This window comes from Zonotrichia leucophrys, chromosome 3 (assembly GCF_028769735.1).
Source record: "Zonotrichia leucophrys gambelii isolate GWCS_2022_RI chromosome 3, RI_Zleu_2.0, whole genome shotgun sequence".
NCBI classification, from domain to species: Eukaryota; Metazoa; Chordata; class Aves; order Passeriformes; family Passerellidae; genus Zonotrichia; species Zonotrichia leucophrys.
In genome coordinates this window covers 12904866-12926875 of record NC_088172.1, presented here as the reverse complement: position 1 = coordinate 12926875, position 22010 = coordinate 12904866, and the positions used below count along the sequence as shown (strand labels likewise).

At 41.0% G+C, this 22010-nt stretch overlaps 1 protein-coding gene across 7 annotated transcripts in view; it reads left to right on the top strand.

Annotated features, from left to right (window-relative positions):
* FILIP1 (filamin A interacting protein 1) overlaps nucleotides 1-22010 on the top strand; it is a 108139-nt gene that overhangs the window by 27263 nt on the left and 58866 nt on the right. For 4 of the 7 annotated variants that reach the window (XM_064707409.1, XM_064707407.1, XM_064707412.1 and 1 more), the window contains exons 2-3: nucleotides 6146-6283; nucleotides 20020-20298. In XM_064707409.1, the coding sequence (XP_064563479.1) occupies nucleotides 20026-20298 (273 nt within the window). In that variant the 5' untranslated portion in view covers nucleotides 6146-6283; nucleotides 20020-20025. The remainder of the gene's footprint in view (nucleotides 1-6145; nucleotides 6284-20019; nucleotides 20299-22010) is intronic. The other 3 variants (XM_064707411.1, XM_064707410.1, XM_064707408.1) reach the window with 1 other exon arrangement.

Genomic DNA, 22010 nt, shown 5'->3' with positions numbered 1-22010 from the left:
GAATCAGAATTTGATATTATTAATTACCATAAGATATGATATTACAGTAATTTTGGGGCATCTTTGGAGTGAAATTTGCCTTCACTGAGCTATATGAAGATAGCATGCTGGTATTTTCATCAAAATTTCAAGAAAGAGCTACAGGAAAGTGAAACTATGTGTAGTACTGTCATGGCTATAGTTGGGTCCCATTCTCAGGGGCTCTCTGTGTGTGTCTGTGTGGGTTTGCATTTAGAAAGAAGAACTTTTCATAAATTATTATGATTTCATGAATTCATAAATGATTAATTTTTATGAAACCGTTTTACTGATTTTGGTGGAAGTAGATTTTTACAAACTGTTTATTTTTACCCAAGAAATGTTCTGCTTTGTAGAGTTCATACGTTTCTATTTCAAGCTTAGCATAAGAAACCTTGTAAGCATGAAAATAAAGAAGTATCTCCAAAACCAGACGACTCTGTTTTTAAAAAAGTCTTCCCTCTCATGTGTTCAACCCATGCTATGACCAACATAAATTAGAAACAATCATAATTCTGTTCCCTTGGCTATATCTTTTGGATACCCTCCAACATAAAATGCATTAGCACAAAAATGTTCTTGTCCTTAATTAATTTATAGCTTAGAGCAGAATACCATAAATAACAGTTGAACTTCAGCTGCAAAGGTTTTAAATCCATGGATAAAATATTTTATAAAAAATGTAATAAAGCTTAAACAGTTCTAGATGACAAGTAGAACTAATTATCAATAATCTTAGGAATTTTGGTGTTGGACAAGTGAATGTAAAATATTTTTATTTTGTAATATATTTGGGTTCTATTGAATTTGTTGTCACTGTGGGAGAGAAAATTATTTTAAGTTTTATCCCTACCCTGAACAAATACACTTACTAAACTGAACTATTTGGTTAGAGTTCTTGGTTTGGTTTGGTTTGTTTTTAAATAGCTTAAAACATATAAAGTATGCTGGCATATCTTGTTTTGAAGCATACATGACTGATGTGTACAGAATCTGCATGAGATATTATACCTTTATATGGCAACAGAGGACTGGAAAGGATCTAATGGGTCATCAAATATATTGTTATAATATTTCAGGAATCATGTTTTATCATCTCCCTCATACACTTATCAAGTTCCACTGTGAGTGTATTTAGGAGTTTTGCTGCTTTTTCTCCAGCTGGAAAATTGTTCCCAAATCCCATTGCCTGATATGAGAACCTGTTTTAGGTTTCTCACATAGGTTGAATTCTGGTCAATCTATGCCATTGGGTTCCACTGCCAACACTGTCATTTAGTTGAAATGGCTCTCCCATCTCCCTGATGTTTGCCTCTGTGATATATTTACACACAGCAACTGGATCCCTTAACAGTCTTTATTTTGCCAAGTTAAACAAGCCAAGCTCTTCATTCTGTCTTCTCATATGATAGGCTCTCCATTACCCTGATCATCCCAGAAGTCCATCTTTGTACCTGGACAAGTCTGAGGTAATGTGCTACAAATGACAAAGTACAACAGTCTTGCATAACAGCACAATAAAAGAAACCACAGCAAACAGAGTAATAATTTCAGGCTTGCAAGGATGTGCTGTGCCAAATATTTAGGAGGTTGAGTAAAGGTTTTGAATCATCTGAGGGGATCTGCATTAGACATAATGTGGGTCCCCCTCCGCCTCCCCAAGTTGTTGATTGAAATTGGAGTATGAAAGGTTTTAGGGTTTCAATCAAAATCTGGGAAACCAATGAAAATTTTTATTTGGTTGAGACCTTCAGCCACCGTTGTATGCAGTTCATTAGATTTCTGACAGTGATAATTGAAGAAATGGGCCTGGCATCTTGAAAGTTTGTTTGGCAAACTTTTACAATTATTGACTGGGCAAATTCCTATGAACACTGTATAATATGTGATGAACCTTTCCTGGAGAAGGCACAATTTCATTCACATGTTGCTCTTAAGAAATCTCAGTCACAGAGTTCAGAGGGTTGGAATTACCCTGGAATTACCTCTGCAGAGTGCTCCTGTTGGTGTGACCCAATGGAAAGCAGAAGAGAATGTGGGTACAACTGATCCCACCACCTCCCTGGACCACAGAGAAAAGGATGTTTGGTCAAATCCAGTGTCCCCCATGTCTCTTGTGCCATAGCTTCTTGGAAAACTCCAGAAGACTCCTGACTGCCAGATAATAAGACTGTGACAGCAATCTTTTTTTGGCTGTTTTACTTGTAATCCTCACTGAGTTGATAGTTTAATCAAGTTTCAAGGGGAACTTCAGAGATAAACTTTTCTCCAGTCATTCTGAGCCTGACATCCCAGTGCTTGGCATCAGGATCACTGCAGAACAGGATGTATCTGTAAGTGTAAAGGAGAGATACTGGGGGAGCATATGTTTTTCTACAGTCCTTCTTTTCTTAGGAATAAACAGGTTGAGTTCCGTTTTTCTGCCCTGTGGCAGAAGGCAAAAAGAGCTTTTGTAATATAGGTAGGAAAAGGGAAGCACAAGTTTAAGCTACTACATGCACATATGAAGATCAATGAAAATTAAAAACTTTTAAAACACTTGAACAAGAGCAAAGGAGAATCCCAACTGTGAATACAAGCAGTTAAGAAGACAATTAAAGAAATACATGCAGGAGGGGCTGCTTTCTGAGGACTGGGGATGCAATCCCCTGGGGAACAGAGACCTGAGGGAGACAGCTGGGGACAGCGCCAGGCCTTGGCATCAGGCACATTCCTGGAGATAGGAAGAGCCCAGGATGGGCTGTGGGCCCTGCTTGGTGCCCTCATGGGCAGGCAGGCAGGGTTGGCCTGTGTGTGGCTGTGTGGCAATCCTGGGACTGGGACTGGTGGCCCCAGGGGGGCTAATGTGGGGTCCTGGGTTCTTGGGGCACTGATAATAAATTAAATGGAACTGTAATTCTAACAAACACTTCTGATGATAACAGTGATAGTCAAAGAGTTGATTTGATGGTGGAAGCTGTCACACGGCTCCTGCCCCCGCAGTGGCCTGTGGGTCGTGGGAAGGAGGTGCCCCTTCCTGCATCCCAAGGCCTTGTCCAGTGGTGCTGGTGTAGGGTGTAGGGTGCTTGACAAATCAGCTTCATTTTGTGTCCCATTCTGACTGACTGTGCACAGCCAGACCTTCACAGTAGCCCACCAGACTGTCTACCCAGGACTTGCCCCTTGTTGTGCAATCTCCAGTGTAGCTGCTGGGGCCTGGAGTAAAAAGCAGCTTTGAGAGCTCTTTGCTTTCCCTGGCTTTTCCTTTGAAAGTCCTGGGAGGGAATGGTGGCTTGTAGATCAATGGGAATATGGGGACTTTCACTGACCCCTTACATTAGGGCTTCTTGGCAAACCTACCAAAGAAAACTTCAGCTTTCTTTCTGCTACGTTTGGTTTCCTGATCCATCTCCACTGGGGGAGAGGGAACACGTGTCTGTGAACGAGGAAAGATGAGAGGCTTTCTCCAAAACTAATCTACAGAGAATCAATAGCTTCTTACTACTCTGCTGAGAGTAACAAACAAAAATTATTCTGTTTCTTTTATCACATGATAAAACTCTCAACAGTTGGGATGGAAAAGGCAGCCCAAAAAGCTGTGATGCCATTGCAGCCCTGCTAGGTTTAAGTTGCTTGCGAGGGAGTCTGCAACCAAAGCTTTGTCTTTCATTAGTCTGACAGGGGTTTAAGAGCATTTTGAGGCACCTGTGTGATGTCTGTGAATGAAGTATCAGCTATATCAGTATTCAGCTCAGCAGCAAAAGCTCATGGGCTTCTTAATACAACACAATGATGTACAATGGGGAATAATTTAAGTGCTACAGTGATGTTCACCTTGACTCTTTCTTTTGCTCACTATTTACTGTGTCATCACTTAATTAAAATGAAGAAGAAATGTATAGGCATAAATATTATCTTGACATATTTTAATGCTTAATGGAAAAAGAGTGTACTGTGTCTACCTTATCCTGCTGCTTGGCCAAGAATTAGAGGATGGAAATTACTTAAATCCTATCTCTGTTCCAGGATGTCTCTTCTTGGGAAGATATAGGTGTTATTACTACTCTTGTAAAATGACTTTAAAACAATAAATAAAGGAAAGGAAGTACCCTTAAGGGCCTATTTTTAAACAATGTGTTCAGTGAACAAGGTTTCTGTGAATCATGAATAACGCCACTTTTGTTTGCTTACAGAACATCAGACTTCAGTCTCATTTAGGCTGATGAAAATCCAGAGTAACCTCTTTAAACTCAGAAGAGTAAAGGCAAATGAAGTCAGAATTTGACCCACTAAGCCTTGGTCCACCCTTTTTGTATCTTAATAATTAGTATGTGCTTGTTGATAGCAAACTCTTCTTTGCTTCTTGCACTGTGTGAATTGCATTGCAAATTCAGCTCTTCATTGCAAAAACATGTCTCATTTTCTTTTTCTAGGTCTAGATACTTTTAAAGACAGTAGTCTTGATCCTTCCTCCATTCAAATTAATGAAAAAAAACTCACTGAATTTTTTGAAGGACAAATCTTTCACAGGCCAAAGAATTAATTAGTGTAAATCCCATGTGTCTCATACAAGTTATCTCTGTTCTGCTTCTTGTGGATTGTCATGAGAGATGTGATTCAGAGCTTGTGGTATAACAGTGTGATAACCCGAATTCTTGCACATGTAGGAAATGCTTTCTGCTATTCATAAATAAATAAATAGGTGATTGCTCAATCTTTTCCAAGAAGTAGCTGCTGCTCAAGATTGAAGTTCTCTAAGCAAATTTTCTAGAAAATGAAAATATTTTCAGTAAAATAACCTTCCTGTTAAGCTAAGTTTTCCTTAATATGTATGCACCAATTACAGCTGGTTAAGATTTCATTACTGTAACTCTCCTTATATTGCCCATAATGCAATAGATCTTGTTCTTTCCACTTAGAGCGAGGGAAAAAATATACAAATACCAAGTGGATAGTTACTATTTTGCAAGAACTCACATACAGTTTGGTAAGAAATAATAGGCAAATGGGTCATACACTGCTCTGACTGCTACTAACTTAGTGCAGTAGTGCTTTGTTCCTTGAATGGTAATGTTCCTTGTATGGCTATACTGTTTCTAGAACTACATAAATTATTTAAATAACAGTCATTTTGTAGATGTGAACAAAATTGTTACTGTTTTATTTAAAAAGATCACAGCCCCCCAGAACACCATGATTTCCTAGCCCAGGAAAGACCTCCATGGTCTCACAGCCCTCAGAATCTCTGTGAGCTCTGCCACTGGGCCTGCCTGGATGCAGCACTGCTCAGACCCACCGGCTCTGGTGTTTCCATGCCAGCTGTGTCTGGAGTGTATTTGACCTGCAGAACTTTGTCTATGCCATAACCATGCTGCTCAGTCAGGAGGGTCAGGGAGTCCACGATTCTGTTTGTTTAGGCAACCCAAACAAATGCATGAATGAGCTTTTATCACCACGAGACCCTGCCTTTGTCCAGCGCGATGGCTCTGATCCCCATAGGCCCAGCAACATCCCCAGCTCTCCTGGAGCAGAGCTCCTGGTTCCCTGCACATCCTCTGTACCTCCACAGCATTTGGAGTTGTCACCATGTCCCCAATCTTCCTTTGTTCCGTGGGCTGTGACAGAAACCATGTCTGCTGTGCTGCAGGTGGCAGCTGTGCTGCAGGCTGCCTGCAGTGTCACTGATACTCTGCTGTCCTGTCCCCACGCTGTGTCACTGCCCTGCACATGCTCTGCTCAGTGAGGAGCCCAGCACTCCACCTACCAGCTTTTCCCCTCGTTACAGCTGCTTTTTTGGGATGGAGGGGTTTCTTGGTGTCGATTGCCGAATTACAGCAGAAAGCTGTGACTTGTGGCACGGCTCTTTGGAGGCAAAGGGAGTGTGAGGTGTCACCACCCAGTTGCTGTACTGTATCATACCTGCAAATCCTCCTGGATTCTTCAGGCCACTGTGCACTGTCACAGCTTTGGAAACACAAGGATAAAGCCAACAGGAGTCTCTAATAAAAAATATTAGTATTTTCAAGCCCCTTAAGATGTGGAAACCTCTCTTTTCTAGCTGGCCTGCTGGCTGGCTGGCAGACAAGCAGAATGTGCTGCTGCTCTCTTTCTCCTGGCATGTGGCCCCTGAGCCTTTTCTCTTCTCCAGGGAGCAGCAGGGACCCCAGCCAGCCTCAGGTGGGAGCAGCAGAGATGGCACAGGGACACCTCTACCCTCGACTCCCTCCTCCCCACTCCGGACCCAGATTCTAGTGGAGCCCCTGCCCTGGGAGCATCCCTGACTCAGGTATTCCTGCACAGCACGGGCCACTCTGCTGACACAGCTCCCAGCTGGAGCCACGCTCCTAAATAAATAACACCCAGCAGTGTTGCAATAGCACGGCTGGAAAGCAGTACCTGAGCTTTCTGCAGATGTTAGCTCCAGGAGGTAGCCAAAATGACTTATTTCAAACCACGACCATGTGAACATGAAAACCAAGAGTTTTTCAAAGGCTCATCTGAATTGCAGAGCTGTTAAACCCTTGGGGACTGTTGACAGTTCCCAAGGACATCCTCAATGAGCATTATTTTCTCTGAAATTTTTTAGCACAATGAGTTAAAAATAAGCATCCTGAGTTAAGGACTTAGTGTAACAAGGACCAGGCACCATGGAATCCTATGACCATATGACATGTCTTACAATATTCATCTTGGATTTTTCTGTCTTTTAAAAGCCCCATTGCTAGTATCACATTGGTTATACAGCATTCTTTATTTCCAGTTTTAAAGTTCCTCAAGGTGCTAGAACATACTTTGGAGCTGTGAACCCAGCTCAGAAACTGGAAGGCAAGCACTAAATTATTTTATAAAAATTTCACTGCTTTAAGCCCAATATCACATCATATTTTTAAATGCCTGAGTCATTTGGAAAGCTCGGGACTATCTGTATTAATTATGGTCCCAGAAGATCTATCCCAACAGTCAGAAAGCAGCTCCATTTGTAGTCAAGGATTGCAAACACAATCTTCCTGGAACTGAAAGTTGCACATTGTGCAACTTTTATGGCTTGTATGGCTTTTCTATTTTTAGTTGTTTCAAACCTGCAATACATCATCTAATCCTCCTTAAACTGTCATCCATAATGCTAATTGACACTAACTTGGCATAAGCAATTTGCTTTCTTAAATTTATACAGTTACTGCTTTATCTAATGATGTTAAACAAACAAAACTTTATTTTTCTCTGATATAAAATTGATGTGAGTACAAACTGGTAACGATGTGTTTCTAGTTATGGACTTCAAAACAATTAACAAAAAAAATTACTCTCCCTCCCAGTATTTTCTTTCATTCTTTTAAAAATATGCATGTGTTATAAAGTCCAACAACAGTTCCATTATTTCAGCAAGCCATTTATTTAATATTTGCCTGTATAGACATTTAGAAAAGTTTCTCTGAGGTTTGAGAAAGACCAATATAATGGTACTTGTCAGCTTTTTTGAATACACAATGAGAAGAACCATTTTCAGGGTTTTTTCCTTTCTAGAAATGCTTCTTCAAGGTATAAGAGATCAGTCAGTGGCAAGTATTTACACAGAGCTCCCCAACCTTGTTCTTGCTTGTTTAAATAGTTGTCTGACTACCTGCAAAAATCCTTTCCAAGACCTTGTGTCACACTCTGGCTGAGCAGAGGACAGGGGACTTGCCACACCAGTTCATGACTTTTGTACCACATTCCTAAATGTTGGGTTCTGCCAGTATTTTTATTTTCTAGGCTTTCCTATCCCTTTGATTGTAATCCTTTGTCTTTGACATGTATGCTTATCTAACAAGTCCAAGGTTTGTCAAATCCTTGGTGTTTGCTGCTTCCACAGGGTGAATTCTAGTGCCTGGAAATCCAGTGCTGCAGCCAAGTCATTCCACAACACTGGGATGTGCTCTGAGCCCTTTTCCATGCAGGCTTTTGGTTTTTCTTGATGGCAAAAACTAATAGCAGTACCAGTAAGAACAGTCAGAATAGAGATATTTTTTGCAAGCATGACAGCCACCTTAGGCTGAGCTCGTGGCCATCTGCCAGCTGTACAGGGTTTCTCTAAACTCTCTGGCCATTTCACATCAGGGTGGTTTTGCAGGCCTAGAACTCACTCACAAACTGCTGGTTGATTTTTTTCTTTTTTTTTTGTTTTTAATTTATGTTGGGTTTTTTGCAGTCAATGATATTGTTCAGCATGAATTGAAAAGATGGATACCATGTTTCTGAATTTACCATGTTTCTGAATTTACTTTGCTTAAATGAGTTGCATAATTTAATATAGGGGCATAGGGTGTATGTATTACTCAAATTCCGTTTCATTTAGCAGAGTCTTTCAGGTTTAAAGGTATAAAATATTCTTAATTAGTAAAAGCAAGGAAATATTTATTCAACATGGGGACATAATTCTAACTTTTCTGAAAGCCTTGGGAAATATTTTCAGTATATATACAGTGGAGGTTCAGCTGTTTAGTTTGAGCTTGCTTTTTTGGCACAGCTGTGCTTAGCAGTTGGCTCTTGGATGCTCTGGAGAGCTGCCCTTTAACTTTCCTCCGGCAGGTCTGAAAAAACCCTCTTACCTCTGAGATTCATGCAGTCTGTGTGTGGACAAATGCAGATAAGGAAAAGCTCTTGTCTGTGGTCTCTGTAGTGAATAGCACCACAGGAAGCAGTGGCAGTGAGCTCACTCAGACACTCTCACTAGGTATATTCAACTGAGTGAGGTTTATTCTCACTGGGAATAAAACAGTAAATGAAATGTGACATGCAAAACACTAAATGAAATCTTGTTCCTTAAGATAACTGAGTATAGCACCTTGAATATGACAAGAGGTGGATTTGCTTTCTCAAAGGGGGAAAACTGGCTCATCTGCCCTTTCCCAATCACAGCTTGGTCACAGCAGAGCCAAGACATGACAGAGCTGCCAGTAGCAGCAGCACCTGGCCCTGGGTCCACCACACAGGAGAAGCAGCTCCAAGTAATTTCTGTCACCTAAACTTCCTTGAAGGCAGATGAAAAATATTTAGGAAAAAAATAAGGAATGCTGAGACATTACATTACTGCAGGGTCAGACAGCTTTTCACTAAATAAAGAAAACCAGTGATGTTCTAATGTGTGCTGCTTTCTTACCTGACCTACCAATAATATGCCATCTGTATATGCACCTCTCTCTCTCTCTCTCTCTTTTTTTTTTTTTTTTGGATGGCGACCAAAATTTTGTGAAATGTCAAATCAGTCTTGAAAATTTGTATTCCAAGACCCAGTGATGCCTTAATATTTAGAGACATCCCACCAATTCCCTTCAGCAACAGAGATCTCCTCTGCTTTTCTGTCATTCAGCTCCTCATGTGAAATAGGAACTTGAAAATTTTATGATTCATTTTTTTTCAGATTTTTCATTAATAAAAATTAGTTTCTAGTTTCACCTTCCATAACTGAAAGAAACCTAACGTAGATACATTTTTATTGCCCTTTCCTAAATTAGTTGTTTTGTACAATTACAGCCAAATTCTCCCCACTCTTCCTCCCAAGAAAAGAGTTCAGCATTGAGATGTTGTAGCTGGAGTACCAAATGAGCTCATTTCCAAGTTAGGGAGCTCGGTAAGGGTCACCTATTGACTCTTTTCACCTATTTCTTCACAGTATTTTTAGAATTACTGTGTTCTCTGCCCCTCTCAGGCAGAAGTGTGCCTGCAGCCCAGGTCTGATGCCTTGTAGAAACAACACAAGCCACTCCAGTTTGTGACTTCATTAATACAAAGCTGGCAGGGTTGGTTATAGCAGGGACTGTGAGGGCAGACACGGTTCCACAGCCTCTGCCTGGTCCACACTTGCCACCGAGTGTGGCACTGTGTCAGATGCTGATAACGAGGTGCCAAATACCTGCTAGTGCCTCCCCACCCATCAGCAACATCGGCCTTTGTGATGATGCATTTCTGGATGCAGCCCCAGTTCATCAGCCAGTTCACTGATGTGCCCAAATTAAGGGTGCAGCCTCTTTAGAGAGATCAGGGCTGACTCAGAGGGGCAAAACGGAGACCTCCAGCCATGAACTCTCCCAGGGAGAATGGAACACCACCACCCTCTACCTTCTACCATGGGAAGATAACCAGGGGAGGCTTTCCCTGATAAAGAGGAGCCATGCTGGGGTAGCAGTGGGCACTGGAGCTGCCTGACTGAGGAGGAGGAGGAGGAGGATGGACCTGCAGTCCTAACATGGCCTCAGAGAGCTCAGACTCCATTTCAAAGACACTGCAGATCATGGATGGAACCGAAACCTCTACCTAAGTCACACAAGTGAAATACTTAAAGCTGAGCATTATGAATTTGTACCAGTGCAGACAACTTCAATATCATGTAGGCTTGTAAAACACCCACTCCATTTGTTGGATCTCTTTTTAATATCTTTCCATGGCTCTGAACTGAAATTACTTTCTAAGAAAAGCGGCTGAGAATGTTTTCCTCTATCCTTCCTAGTTAAAAAAAAAAGAAAATTAAACCCATTTAATGAAGTTAAGAAAGGTAGAGTGTTTGGCCAGTTGCAACAAGACAAACACAATTAACTTATATTTTATCCCTGATGAAATTGGATTTTAAGATGCCACAGACATTAAAGAATCTGGCAACAGGTAATCCTAGTAATGCTAATGCAAGACCAAGCTTAAGCGGAAATATTTATTTGCTTCTTCTTTCTCCTTTCCTTCCTTACTCAAAGTAACTATGCTGTATTTCAGCTTAGCCTGAATTTTTGCTCTGAATTAAAAGGCCAGGTGAAGATTTAAGCAGATTAACATTAAAAGGCTGTTAAAAAGCCCCATCAAAACCAGCTCAACCTGTACATGCAGGATAACTCTTTAACTTCATTCTTTTCAAGTGAAGAAATTGTTGTCTAGGGATTTTGAAACCATGACATTACAAGAGGCATGCAAATATGGTTTCTAAAAATGAAAACTATTAAAGTGGCTGAGGCCATTCTCAATGCCAGGTGAGGCATCTGCAGATTTTTGTGTTGCTCCCTGTCAGCAGTGTGAAACATTGGTCTTATTTAAATCATTTAGGCTGACATTTACTTCTTTACTTTCTTTGCCACAAGTTCTGAAGTCAGTGGAAAGCTGCAGGATTACAGGGAAATGATGACAGTCACTGGGCTGGCACTGCCAGGAATGAAGTAAGACTCTCCTTTCCTTTTACCTCTCTGCAAACAGTAATGACAAGTGAAGGCCAGGGCTTTGAATAATGCAAGGGCCACTCTGGAGCCTCACAGTGCCAGTCCCCTGATCAGTGACAAAAAGAGCTCCAGGTTTGTGCCACCAAGCCCAGCAAAAGCCAGGATAAGGCTGGTGTGAAGTGAGGATGTTGAACAGCCTCTCCCTGTGCTTCAGCTTCTCTGTCTCTCCCTGCTCCAGCTGAACCTCTCTATCACCAAAATACCCCTCAGGAGCAACTTAAAAATATGCCTCTAGAATAAGTACTAGAGTTCAGCGTGCCTTGATCTAACTTGAAAAATTCGGGGTTTTTTTCTGTTTTCCCACCACCCACTGCTTATTTTCTCTCACCAGACTGTGTATTTATGGTGAGTTGCACTTTCCCTTAGCACGGCTGATTAGTTTTCCATTTCCTCTGTTTGTAAAGGCAGGGGAAAGGAGAGGTTGTAAATTAAACAGTGAGGGGCATGAGCACAGACACTGGAAGGTGAATGTGTGTACCCTTGCTAAACTCTTGCAGTGGTCCTTGGCACACTTGTGGCCAGGGCACTTAACACCCTCCCATCCCATCTGAGAGACGTTTCAGGAGTTAGCATGGGCTAGGAGCAATTCCCAGTGGGCACTGTGGATGCAGCCAACATGTTATGGATGCTAAGAGGGCTTAAGAGCCTGAAGTATTTTCCAGGACAGCTGGCCTCACAGTCAGAGAGGAGTCCTGGGCATGGTTAATCTCCAGAATACGTGTAGCCAGAGAATTTTTTTTTTCCCCAATAGGAAAAATATTGTTGTAAAACCACCAAAATTGATAGTGAAACCCAAGGCCAGGTTTAGAATCAGAGACTATTTTTAACTCCTTGCTTTAAAACCAATTAAACTTCACAGAGGAGGAACCTTTTGGGAGGTGGAAGGCAGCCCAGTCTAATGGAGGGGGTTAAATTCACGTCTCACCAGATGACAAGGCATTCATGTGCAAGCTGGTACTCTGTGTCTATCAACAACTGAAACTTCCTACAAAGGAGCCACTGACAGAGATTTGGAACTTGCTCCCTGCTTTGGTTAACAGTTGAAATTTGAGATGCTGCAGATGGCTTTTTTTACACTGTTGTCTCTTGGAGACTATATTTGTAGAAGATACAGGTCCTCTGTCTAATTCTTTTCCTTTTGCCATAAAATCTGTAAGGGTATCTACATTGTGATTAATTTTTTTGTTTTTTTAAAACAAAAGAAAGATTAATTAGTCACATGTAAAATGTAGCTATAGTTTACTGCTTCAGTAAAATCAGAGCTGTGCTAATTATGGCTACTGAAAAGAAGACAGGTTCAAGATCCACATCAGGTCAGAAGGAGACACCAAAATGTTTACTTCTACCCAAAGCTTGGAGTTTGCTTTTGGGACATTAATCTTTTTGTCTCATCTCATATTTGTTAAAAATACAAGTTAATTTTGAAATAAAAAGTAATTTCAAAGTGAAAAGTTGAAACTTATCTTGTAGAAAGCTAAGGACTTGCTCATTTCTTAATTGTATTTGCTGTTTGTCCCATGGTTCATCAGTAGGTTGAAGCAGGCTTGCAAAGCTCAGGGAATGACTTTACTTTCTGTGTTGTATTCCCTCAGTGATATTTCATTTTTAGATATTTTGGTTGGTCATAGTGAGGCTACAAACAAGGCAAGACCTGTGATGAGTTTGAGCCTGCTCCTGTTTACTGCTGCTTTCAGCAGTTTTGTACCACCTTGGCAGGAGACTGTTCACTGTTATAGGAGCAGTGGACTTTAGAAATTACTTACTAGAGACACCAGAGTGTTGTTCCTATGTCCACAGTGTATTTCACCTTGTGGGTTATCAGCTTGGTTCTATGCTGCCAACAGAAAGAAGTGACCAGTGCTTACCTAACACCAGAGATTTCCCAACTGCAGGAGTGAAAAACCTTTGGTAGGCCAGCTAATCTGCATCACCTCTCTTACCATTCTCCAGGCACGTTCTGCCTGTCAGGGGATAAAACAAATGTTTAGGAGGTTTGGGCTGGAACTAATGGTGACACTGCTAGTGTTGTCTTCATGTGAAGTTCACAGTTTGATTTGAAATGGGTTAACTCAAAAGAGCAGTGAGCTGTAAAACAATATGTGAGGAATCATGACAGGGCCCAGCGCTTAGCCCAGCGCTCTGAGAGTGGCTGCACCAGCTGGGTGCAAGGCCCCAGAAAGCAGCAGCATTACTTTCCTCCAAAGATTCATTTTCCTTCAGATCAGAGGTATTCCTGGCCCTGGGACACCCCAGTGTGCTGGGAAGAGGGATGATTTGCCCATCTCTCCCAGCCCAGCTGAAATGGGCTGGAAGGGCTGCACTGCAGGCGCCTGGCACTGCTGCCACCCTCCTTGCTCCTGGCTAGTCCCTCTCAGCCACATGGCCACTCCAGAGAATAAATGTCTCAGCCCTCATCAGACCTTGTGGCATGTTTGTCTAGTGGTGTCAGCTACTTGAACTGTCTCCTCTGTGACTCCTGTTTGTGCTTTCTGGCAGCTGGGAAGCACAGTAATCAAAACATGGGTAGGGTGATATATAAAAGTTTATTTTTTTGACTCAATTATGATCTAATAGCTTATCATTCCTCATGCCTCATGCATCCAAGATGTTTTTCCAGATGAAGCCTGGGAAACATGAATCTTTGTGAAACAAGTCTATGTTACTCCTTAGTTGGTCAGCATGCATTACTCATGTAAAAGTATTCCAGATGAAACCACAAGTTTTCCTGAAAATGACAAAATTAATGGAATTATACCAGCACAAACTCTGTTCTTTGTAAACCTGTGCCATAATTTAGCTAGAGAAGAGTTTACCTTGGAATTAAGAAAATGGAGTTAAAGTGGTATAAATCTGCCTTGGTGATGACTGTGCTTCCTCTTTTAATTTTGTGAAATCCTTTTCTGCTTTCATGCTGATTATACTTATTTAGAAAGATAACTGGATATGGAATTTTCAGAAATCTATTTTCTTCCTGAGAGTACATTTATGCTTATTCATATTTTTTTTCCGAGCAAAGGAACTGTTATTGATATACTCCTTGGTGAACACAGTCTGTGTGTTACTATGTGCCGCTGTTACAAGAATCAATTTTAAAATAAAAAAACAAGTCTTTGATAAAACAAAAAGGCATTGCTGATTCTCATGCTGTACCTCAGCAAGCATGTCTGCTATAACCTTGCTACTTTTCTGCACTACTTGCAAACAGCAAACCCCACTATGGCAGCAGTGTCAACAGGATGAAGCAAATATTTATTCTCCAGTGCATGAGGCTCAGCACTGGGTGCTGTTCCTCCTAACACCTGTGTGACAAACACTTTTCCAGGGCAGCAAGCAGACCAGGTGAAAGGATGAAAGCAGCAATGGTTTACATAGCTAGACTAGCCACAGGTCCTCTCCTAGTCTGTACAGGAATTACAGCCCAGTGGTTTGGTTATTCAAGCTGTTCACTAAGTAGAGAATTGTCCTGATTCAAAGAGTATCCATTGCTCCGTGCCAAGAGTCCAACAAGAAGGGCAAGCAGCAAACGTGCTCTCACAAAAGCACATTGGCAAAGTGTAACACTGTGAAAAGGAACAAAGACCTTTTCTTGTTTGCTCAAATCATGATGCATATGAGGACAAGAGACTGGGGTTACACAGCACAATGGATTAGTACTTTAGGCTTGAAAATTTAGAAATTCAGGAAACTCCAGGATGACTAAGGTCAGATATTTTTTCTGTTCTCCATTGTATTAGTCATTAGGTTTATTGCTCTCCTCTGACTATCATGACTGAAACAAACACAGGAGTCATCTGCAAAAGCAAAAGCAAGAATGAGGTCTGCATTCCCTTGGCCGAATCCATTCACAGTCCAGAGTCTGTCACATCCAGAGCTGCTCCACGCAGTGTTAGAGTCCAACTGCACAGCATTGCTCATCCAGTGCAGCCACAGCTCCTACTGGGCCTATCACCACCTCTTGGGAATGTGATTCCTTTTACTCTTTTCCAGGCAGACAAAATAATGAACATCTGCAGAGCCCAGGAAAATGACCTGGAATAACCAATATGAAAACTAATAATTTTAATCGGTCTCTGAGGTGGTATGAACAGTTGTATCTCTACATGATGTCCTGTGAAAGCCAGGTAAACTTAGTTGTGGCTATCCAGATCCCTTGGGGCTAAAGCCATCCATTCCCATCTGGGGTGGTTCTTGCTGAGGACTTCTAAGCCAACAAGGTCAATTTGATGCCCCCATCCTCCTCCTGAAATTTGAGAAAATGTCTTTTTCCCTTCCCTTCCCTTCCCTTCCCTTCCCTTCCCTTCCCTTCCCTTCCCTTCCCTTCCCTTCCCTTCCTTCCCTTCCCTTCCCTTCCCTTCCCTTCCCTTCCCTTCCCTTCCCTTCCCTTCCCTTCCCTTCCCTTCCCTTCCCTTCCCTTCCCTTCCCTTCCCTTCCCTTCCCTTCCCTTCCCTTCCCTTCCCTTCCCTTCCCTTCCCTTCCCTTCCCTTCCCTTCCCTTCCCTTCCCCTTTTCTTGTCTTGTCTTGTCTTGTCTTGTCTTCCCTTCCCTTCCCCTTTTCTTGTCTTGTCTTGTCTTGTCTTTGATGTTTTTTTTTAATTGGTACCCACTACTTTTAGATACAGACTGACACTATGTAAAAAGTTTTCTAGCTCTCCTCATCATTTGTGGGGTGTTTCAGATCTGATGGAGGGTTTATATTATTTGGTGTCCAGTTTGAGTACATTTAAATTATTTTTCTCTCCTAGGCTTATATAGTGATCCATAACCACCAGGCAGAAACTTGTCTTGCTCAGTGCTTGAGTTCTCCTCAATCAGCCCTGTGTACCCAGGCATTTCTGCACATCACTTTGCTCCACTCCAAATTCCTGCACAGCAGAGCTCCTGAAAGATACAGTTCCCAAAGTCACAGCAGAGAAACAAATTCCAGTTTTGGTTCACTAACCCAGCTGCACTGTCCCTGCAATACTTTTTTAGCCTGTCAGAAACCCAGCACTTTCATGTCATACTCTAATCACTTAGATCTGAAACTGAGATCCAGACTACAAACTTATTGCCAATGGCAACAACCATATCATGGCTTTAAATCAACTTTTGTGCATGTGTGTGTGTATTATAACATTAGTATTATTATCTTAAGGGAAAATGCTGTGGAGCCAAAATCATCATGTCCAATTAGCAAGAGGGGCTGCACATTAAGTTCAAAGAGCCCCTTTGCGTTATCTGATTCCAACAGAACCAGTAACAGAGCCTAATCTAACCTGCCATTTCAAGAGCTTTGGGGAGAACAAATTGCCATCAGAGGGGGAAAGAACTTGGAATAGCATGCAGCCTGTCCTCTCCTGACATCCTACTCAGCAAATTCCTCACAGATTTCCTCCTGATGTCAGTAAAACTAACATAAAGGTTATTTCATAAAATCTTCTGTGGATTCTAACTTGTGAAAACTGAAGGATCCATGCCCAGAACAACAATTCAGGCTCATGTAAATGACCATAGCATTTGTCCTTTGTGCATAAAGCTTAAAAAATGACTGAACCAGAGGAGGGGCTGAAGAGTTCCCATGCCGAGTACCAATGCTGTGAGCACATATTGAAATGAGTAGCCAATAAATGTCAAAATCAAAGTGACTGATCACATAAAGTCTTCTTGTTTGACTGGAAACTGTTAGGAAGGGTTCCCAGCTTAATATGCAATTTGATAAGGAGTGGGGAAAAAAGAAATAGAGTTAAATGCTAGAGTTGTTATAAATCATATGAACTATTTCTTCAGGGAACACAATCCCTTCAGCAGATCAGGAATGCTGTAAGATATGGAGATGTGGTCAGGACTGACAGCAGGAGGTCATTTGTTACCAGTGTTGGACTGGCAGTGTCCCCAGAATCAGTTTTGGAACCCTGGTGAAACAACAGATAAGCAAAGTTTTGGGATTTGGATATTTGCATACTGAAATAATGTCATGCAAATACTCAGAAACTTTCCTTTATCGTGATGCCATCAGAAATGCAGACGGATATCCAAAATGATAATGCTGAGCACTCCTTTCCAGCACACAGCATTTCAGCCAACATCACTGGTATGTTCTGGCTACTTCACGCTGCTCTGATTAAAACTCAGTCATCCTTACAGCTGCTTTGTGTTCCTAGAGCACTGCACAACAGCTGGATCGTGCCGTTGATTTTGGCCCTTAAACTCCTTGGAAATTACTGTGCGAATATCGAAACCTTGGCCTTTTCTATCAACATTTAAGCTTCTGTCACCTGCATCTCTGCCTTCAGCACATGACACCTTTGCATTTGGGTAATGTGTTGAAAAAGTATCAACATCATAAGGAAAGACAGAGTAAGTGTTAGCGTTATCCTGACTTTGGCAGGCTTTCACACTAAGAAAGGCTGTTAGGGGCAGTGTCCCTGAGTGTGGAAGACTGTCTGCCACACTTACTGTCAGGTAAGGCTTGCTGCAAAATAAATCTAAAATTTAAAATAAGTTTTGAAAGAGACCAAGTTCAATCTCCTCTAACAGCAATCATATGCTAATTAGCCAGATGATGCAAAATACCAGGTCAATTGGTTAGTCCTCTCTGTTGCCATTTTAATGAACATAACTTTGCATTTGTCCTTGGTGGGCCTCTACTGATTTATACTGAGCATAAGCACGCTTGAAATATGCATTCCTAATTTCTCTGTTAGCAGGTTGATAAGCCTATAGTCAACTGCTCAGTCTTTACACAGCTTCATGAATTGTTCTCTCAGCTCCCACAAGGACAGATGGATCAAAGTGGCTGTCCTGAGTTATGATGTGCCTGGGTGACACACCACCTTTCATGAAGTCTAACAAACTCAGCTAGGTGCATCTGGTTTATTATGCAATGTTTCAGGTTGATGATGTGTCTCAACTAGACATAAGTTAAATTTAACATTAATTGTGCACTTTCAGGTCACCTTGCTACAGAGAAATCCCTAAAATGGCATGTTACTAAGCAGAATATACTGTAATATAATAATCTGTTTTCCACTGCAAAACATATACAAGACAGTCTTCAAATATTTGTTCTTAAAACATGTGGGATGTCCTGGATCCATGAAGCTATTCACTGTAAGCCATAAAAAATAGGTTTGATTTAGAGATGAAAGTGGCTGGAGGCTGTGACCCACAGGGACTCAGAAGGAAACACTTAGAAAATAGAGACAGATTGAATCCCAAGTGCTCTCTCCTGAGAGGAAGCATGGTTGGAAAGTTTCAAACCCATTAAAGTTAAACAAATTGAAAAGCCCTATCTGAGAGGAAACATAGTACTATGTTTATTTTTCCATTATAAATCTGAAACCTAAAAGATTTCCTGAGGTTCTCAGGTATTGTTCATGCTTATAATGGAGATCTGTTTTTAGAAAGTGTAATTCATGTATTTAATCCAAACTGTTTGATGAAAAACACCCTACATAAGCATTCAGGAAGCTAAAGGCCATTGTGTACCTGTATCACATATTGTTTGGATAAGAGCAGGCCTACAATGCAAGGAATCTCTTTGTGAAACTCTCTCACTCCAAAATAGAGGGTCTAATTCTCTCCCTGTTTATGCTGCTGGATGAATTCCGTTGAATTAGTGAAGACATGAGTAACCAGTCATAATAAAAGGACAATCTTCATGCTGAGTGTGAAACTACAGAAGTGCAAGGCTAATTGTGGCAAGCGATTTATAATGCTGGCCTGAGTCAAGTACATAGGCAAGCCACTGCAGACCCAGTGCAATTTAGCAAAGCTGAATAATCAATGTATTTCAGGTTTTGCTCCCTCACTAATGAACTGCTGCTCTGAACTCCTTATCAGAAGCGTGTGTGATGTTATTGATGTCGAAAAGCATCTGTTTGAATAATGAGCAAACTGCAAACTAACACCAGGGATTAATTTAAACAAGAGGAAATACTTGGAAGCAATGGAATATTTTTCATTAGATTTATTGCTATAAAAATTTAGCAGTACAGTTGGTCAGGTGACAGAGCTGAGAAATGTTTGCTGTCATAGTCTAAGACTCAATGTAGGTGCTTAAGAAGACAGAAATGTGAGCGTTGAATAACCATGACCTGACATTTTGGAGAAACCCTGAATCTTCTGGAAAGAGTGTGTTGATATTGCCCATTTACCTGTTAGTGATTTCATACCATTTGTGCTCATTTTTCAAACTTCTTTTCAACTTTCCTTTATGGAACTTATTGTCTAATAATCCTGTGCCGTATTTGCCACCTGATTTACTCTGCATTCTCCATTTTTCTTGGTTACCTGCAATAAAATAATTGCTTATTTCAGAGAAACAGCAGACTGACATTCATTATGCTTTGGCATTCCACTCTCATAGAGAATTTCTACTCCAGCAATATGCTTTTCAAAAATTTAATCGCATTTCTGTTTCTCAAGTAAGCCACATGTTAAATAAGATCTATTTGACAACCTGCTTTGTTTTGTGGTGTTGAATTGGGAATGATTAACACATCAGCTGAAGAAAAGGAAACACTGGAACATGTTGTCTCACATCAATTTTAAGTTCCATACATTTAAACTCATATCAGCATTTGGCTTGCTGAAAAAGATGGCTGATCTTACCTCAGGACTTTTTTTCTGCCACACACAGAGTTGTTGGAATAGTTGAGCTTTCTACCACAATCTCTTGAGCATGACAGTATTCTCCAGTTTTTAGAAGACTGTTGTTCTTCCCAAAGGCATCATTTCCACTGTGGCTTTCTTTTTTTGTAAGTAATTTAGTTTACAAATGCATCTGTATGTTTGTTTCTTTCTAGGCAGGGATGAGGTCCCGAAACCAAGGTGGAGAAAGCTCGTCTAACGGGCACTTCTCCAGTTCCAAGCCTGTCATCAGCCACACAGAGAATGAAAAACTTCAGGAGGACGCCAAGAAAAAGAACAAACCTCATCGGAAGGAAGATGAGGTCATGGTTTCAGCAACTGTCAAACGGCACTCAAAATCACCCGGTCCTAGCGAGAGAAAGAACAAGAAGTCCATAGAGCTTTCTAAAGAAGACTTGATAAAACTACTCAGTATAATGGAAGGAGAATTGCAGGTAAATTAAACGTCTTCTAAACCATATTTTCTACGTACCCATCTATTTTTAGTTTGTCCAAAGAGCACAGGGCTCAACTAACAGGAACATCCATATTTAAGGCAAAGGACCACAAGGAGAGAGCAGTGGTAGTTGGTGTTTAACAGTCACAGTTTTAAGTGATGCTTTATTTCCCACTGCAGCTACCAAAGCAAGATAAATTACAAACACCTGTCAAAGAAACACCTGACAAACAAATGTGGATCTGCAGGTGAGGCTGAAAACAACCACAGAGGAATCAGTGGTGGGTGGGAAGAAGGGAGCAGGAAAGACAAGTAAATATAGGGAATGCAATTACAGTCATTACTGAAAATATTCAAGAGGCCAATATACAAGTCAGGAATACTGAAAATGGACTCAAGATGTCCCCTGGAACTTCTGCATATTTAGATATTACTGAGGCCTCAGCCAAAGCTCTGCCTGTCCTGTCAGATTTCCAGAGCCCAGTGCTTTGCACGTTCCTTGCCTTTCAAAGATCCATTCGTTTATTTCTTGCAGCAGTGCTTGCTTGAAAGCTTTCTCAGTTGTCCTGGTTTGCATGTTAATTCAGCCCAGTAGTAAGTCCCTGATGGCAGTCAGCTTTGCACTTAACTTGTTCCCAAATGTCTGTCCACTTTTGAGATTCTCTTTAATGCTAATACATCACTGAACTCTCTGTAGCGTGAGAGATTCTCTCCAGAGAATTTCAAAATAAGAAGCTGAAATGTGGTATTTCAAAAAGTCAATATGAAGACTTGTGGCTTTTCAAAAGTTATCCCCTTTTGTGGTAGGACTGATTTTCAAATTCATATGTTCTTTTGGTTGTACTTTAGTGACTTTTTTTACTGAACCTATGGACAAGCAGAAAAACGCCACCCAAGCTGTGTGAAACATTTTGTCTTAATCCCTTTATTCCAATGAACTATTACTGTTTAGCTTTTCATAGAAGGCTTTACTTTTCCCCACATTCATAGCATTATTACTTTAATGCTGAACTTGTTACCATTTTATCTGATTACAAGAAGCAATTGTTCTGCTAATTTCTTTGGTACATGAGTCACCATTAGCACAACTCTGAGATTCCATCTCACTAAATATCATTACGTATCACTTTTTCTGCACATAATTCACCTCTAGTTTGTCAGAAACTACTGTTAAATTACAAGAAGTATGCATTCAAAATAAATAATTTTGTCAAAGACAGAAAATAGTCATTTTACAATGAAAAACTACAGGAGAAAAAAGGAAGAAAGTATGTTGAATGCAATTTTGCAGAGGCAAAAAGAAATTACCATTACAGAAAAGTAACCATTTTTATTGTGCTCAATTTGACTTCATTCAAAATCTTGTATATGTAATTTCCTTAGAGATGGACCTAGCGTGCAGCTTCTGTGGTGAACGGAGCCAAACCTCAGTAGAAATGTATCATGCTCATGTTGTTCACAAAGATTTACCCTGAAGTCACCTTTGTGGTCTGGAAAGGCGAGGTGAAGAAAGTCACTAATGTTTCCTGTGTGGCAATAAATGTGGTCTTTATTGCTTGAGTAATTCTCCTGTTCTTCACCGTAGTCTTTTACTTTGTGGGATAGTTACACAAGCTTTGACGGACTGCTCATGTTCTCATTATCCCTATGGGGATGATGGGAGTAGATCCTGGGCAATACTTTTAGGGGTTTTCATACCTACAGACCCCA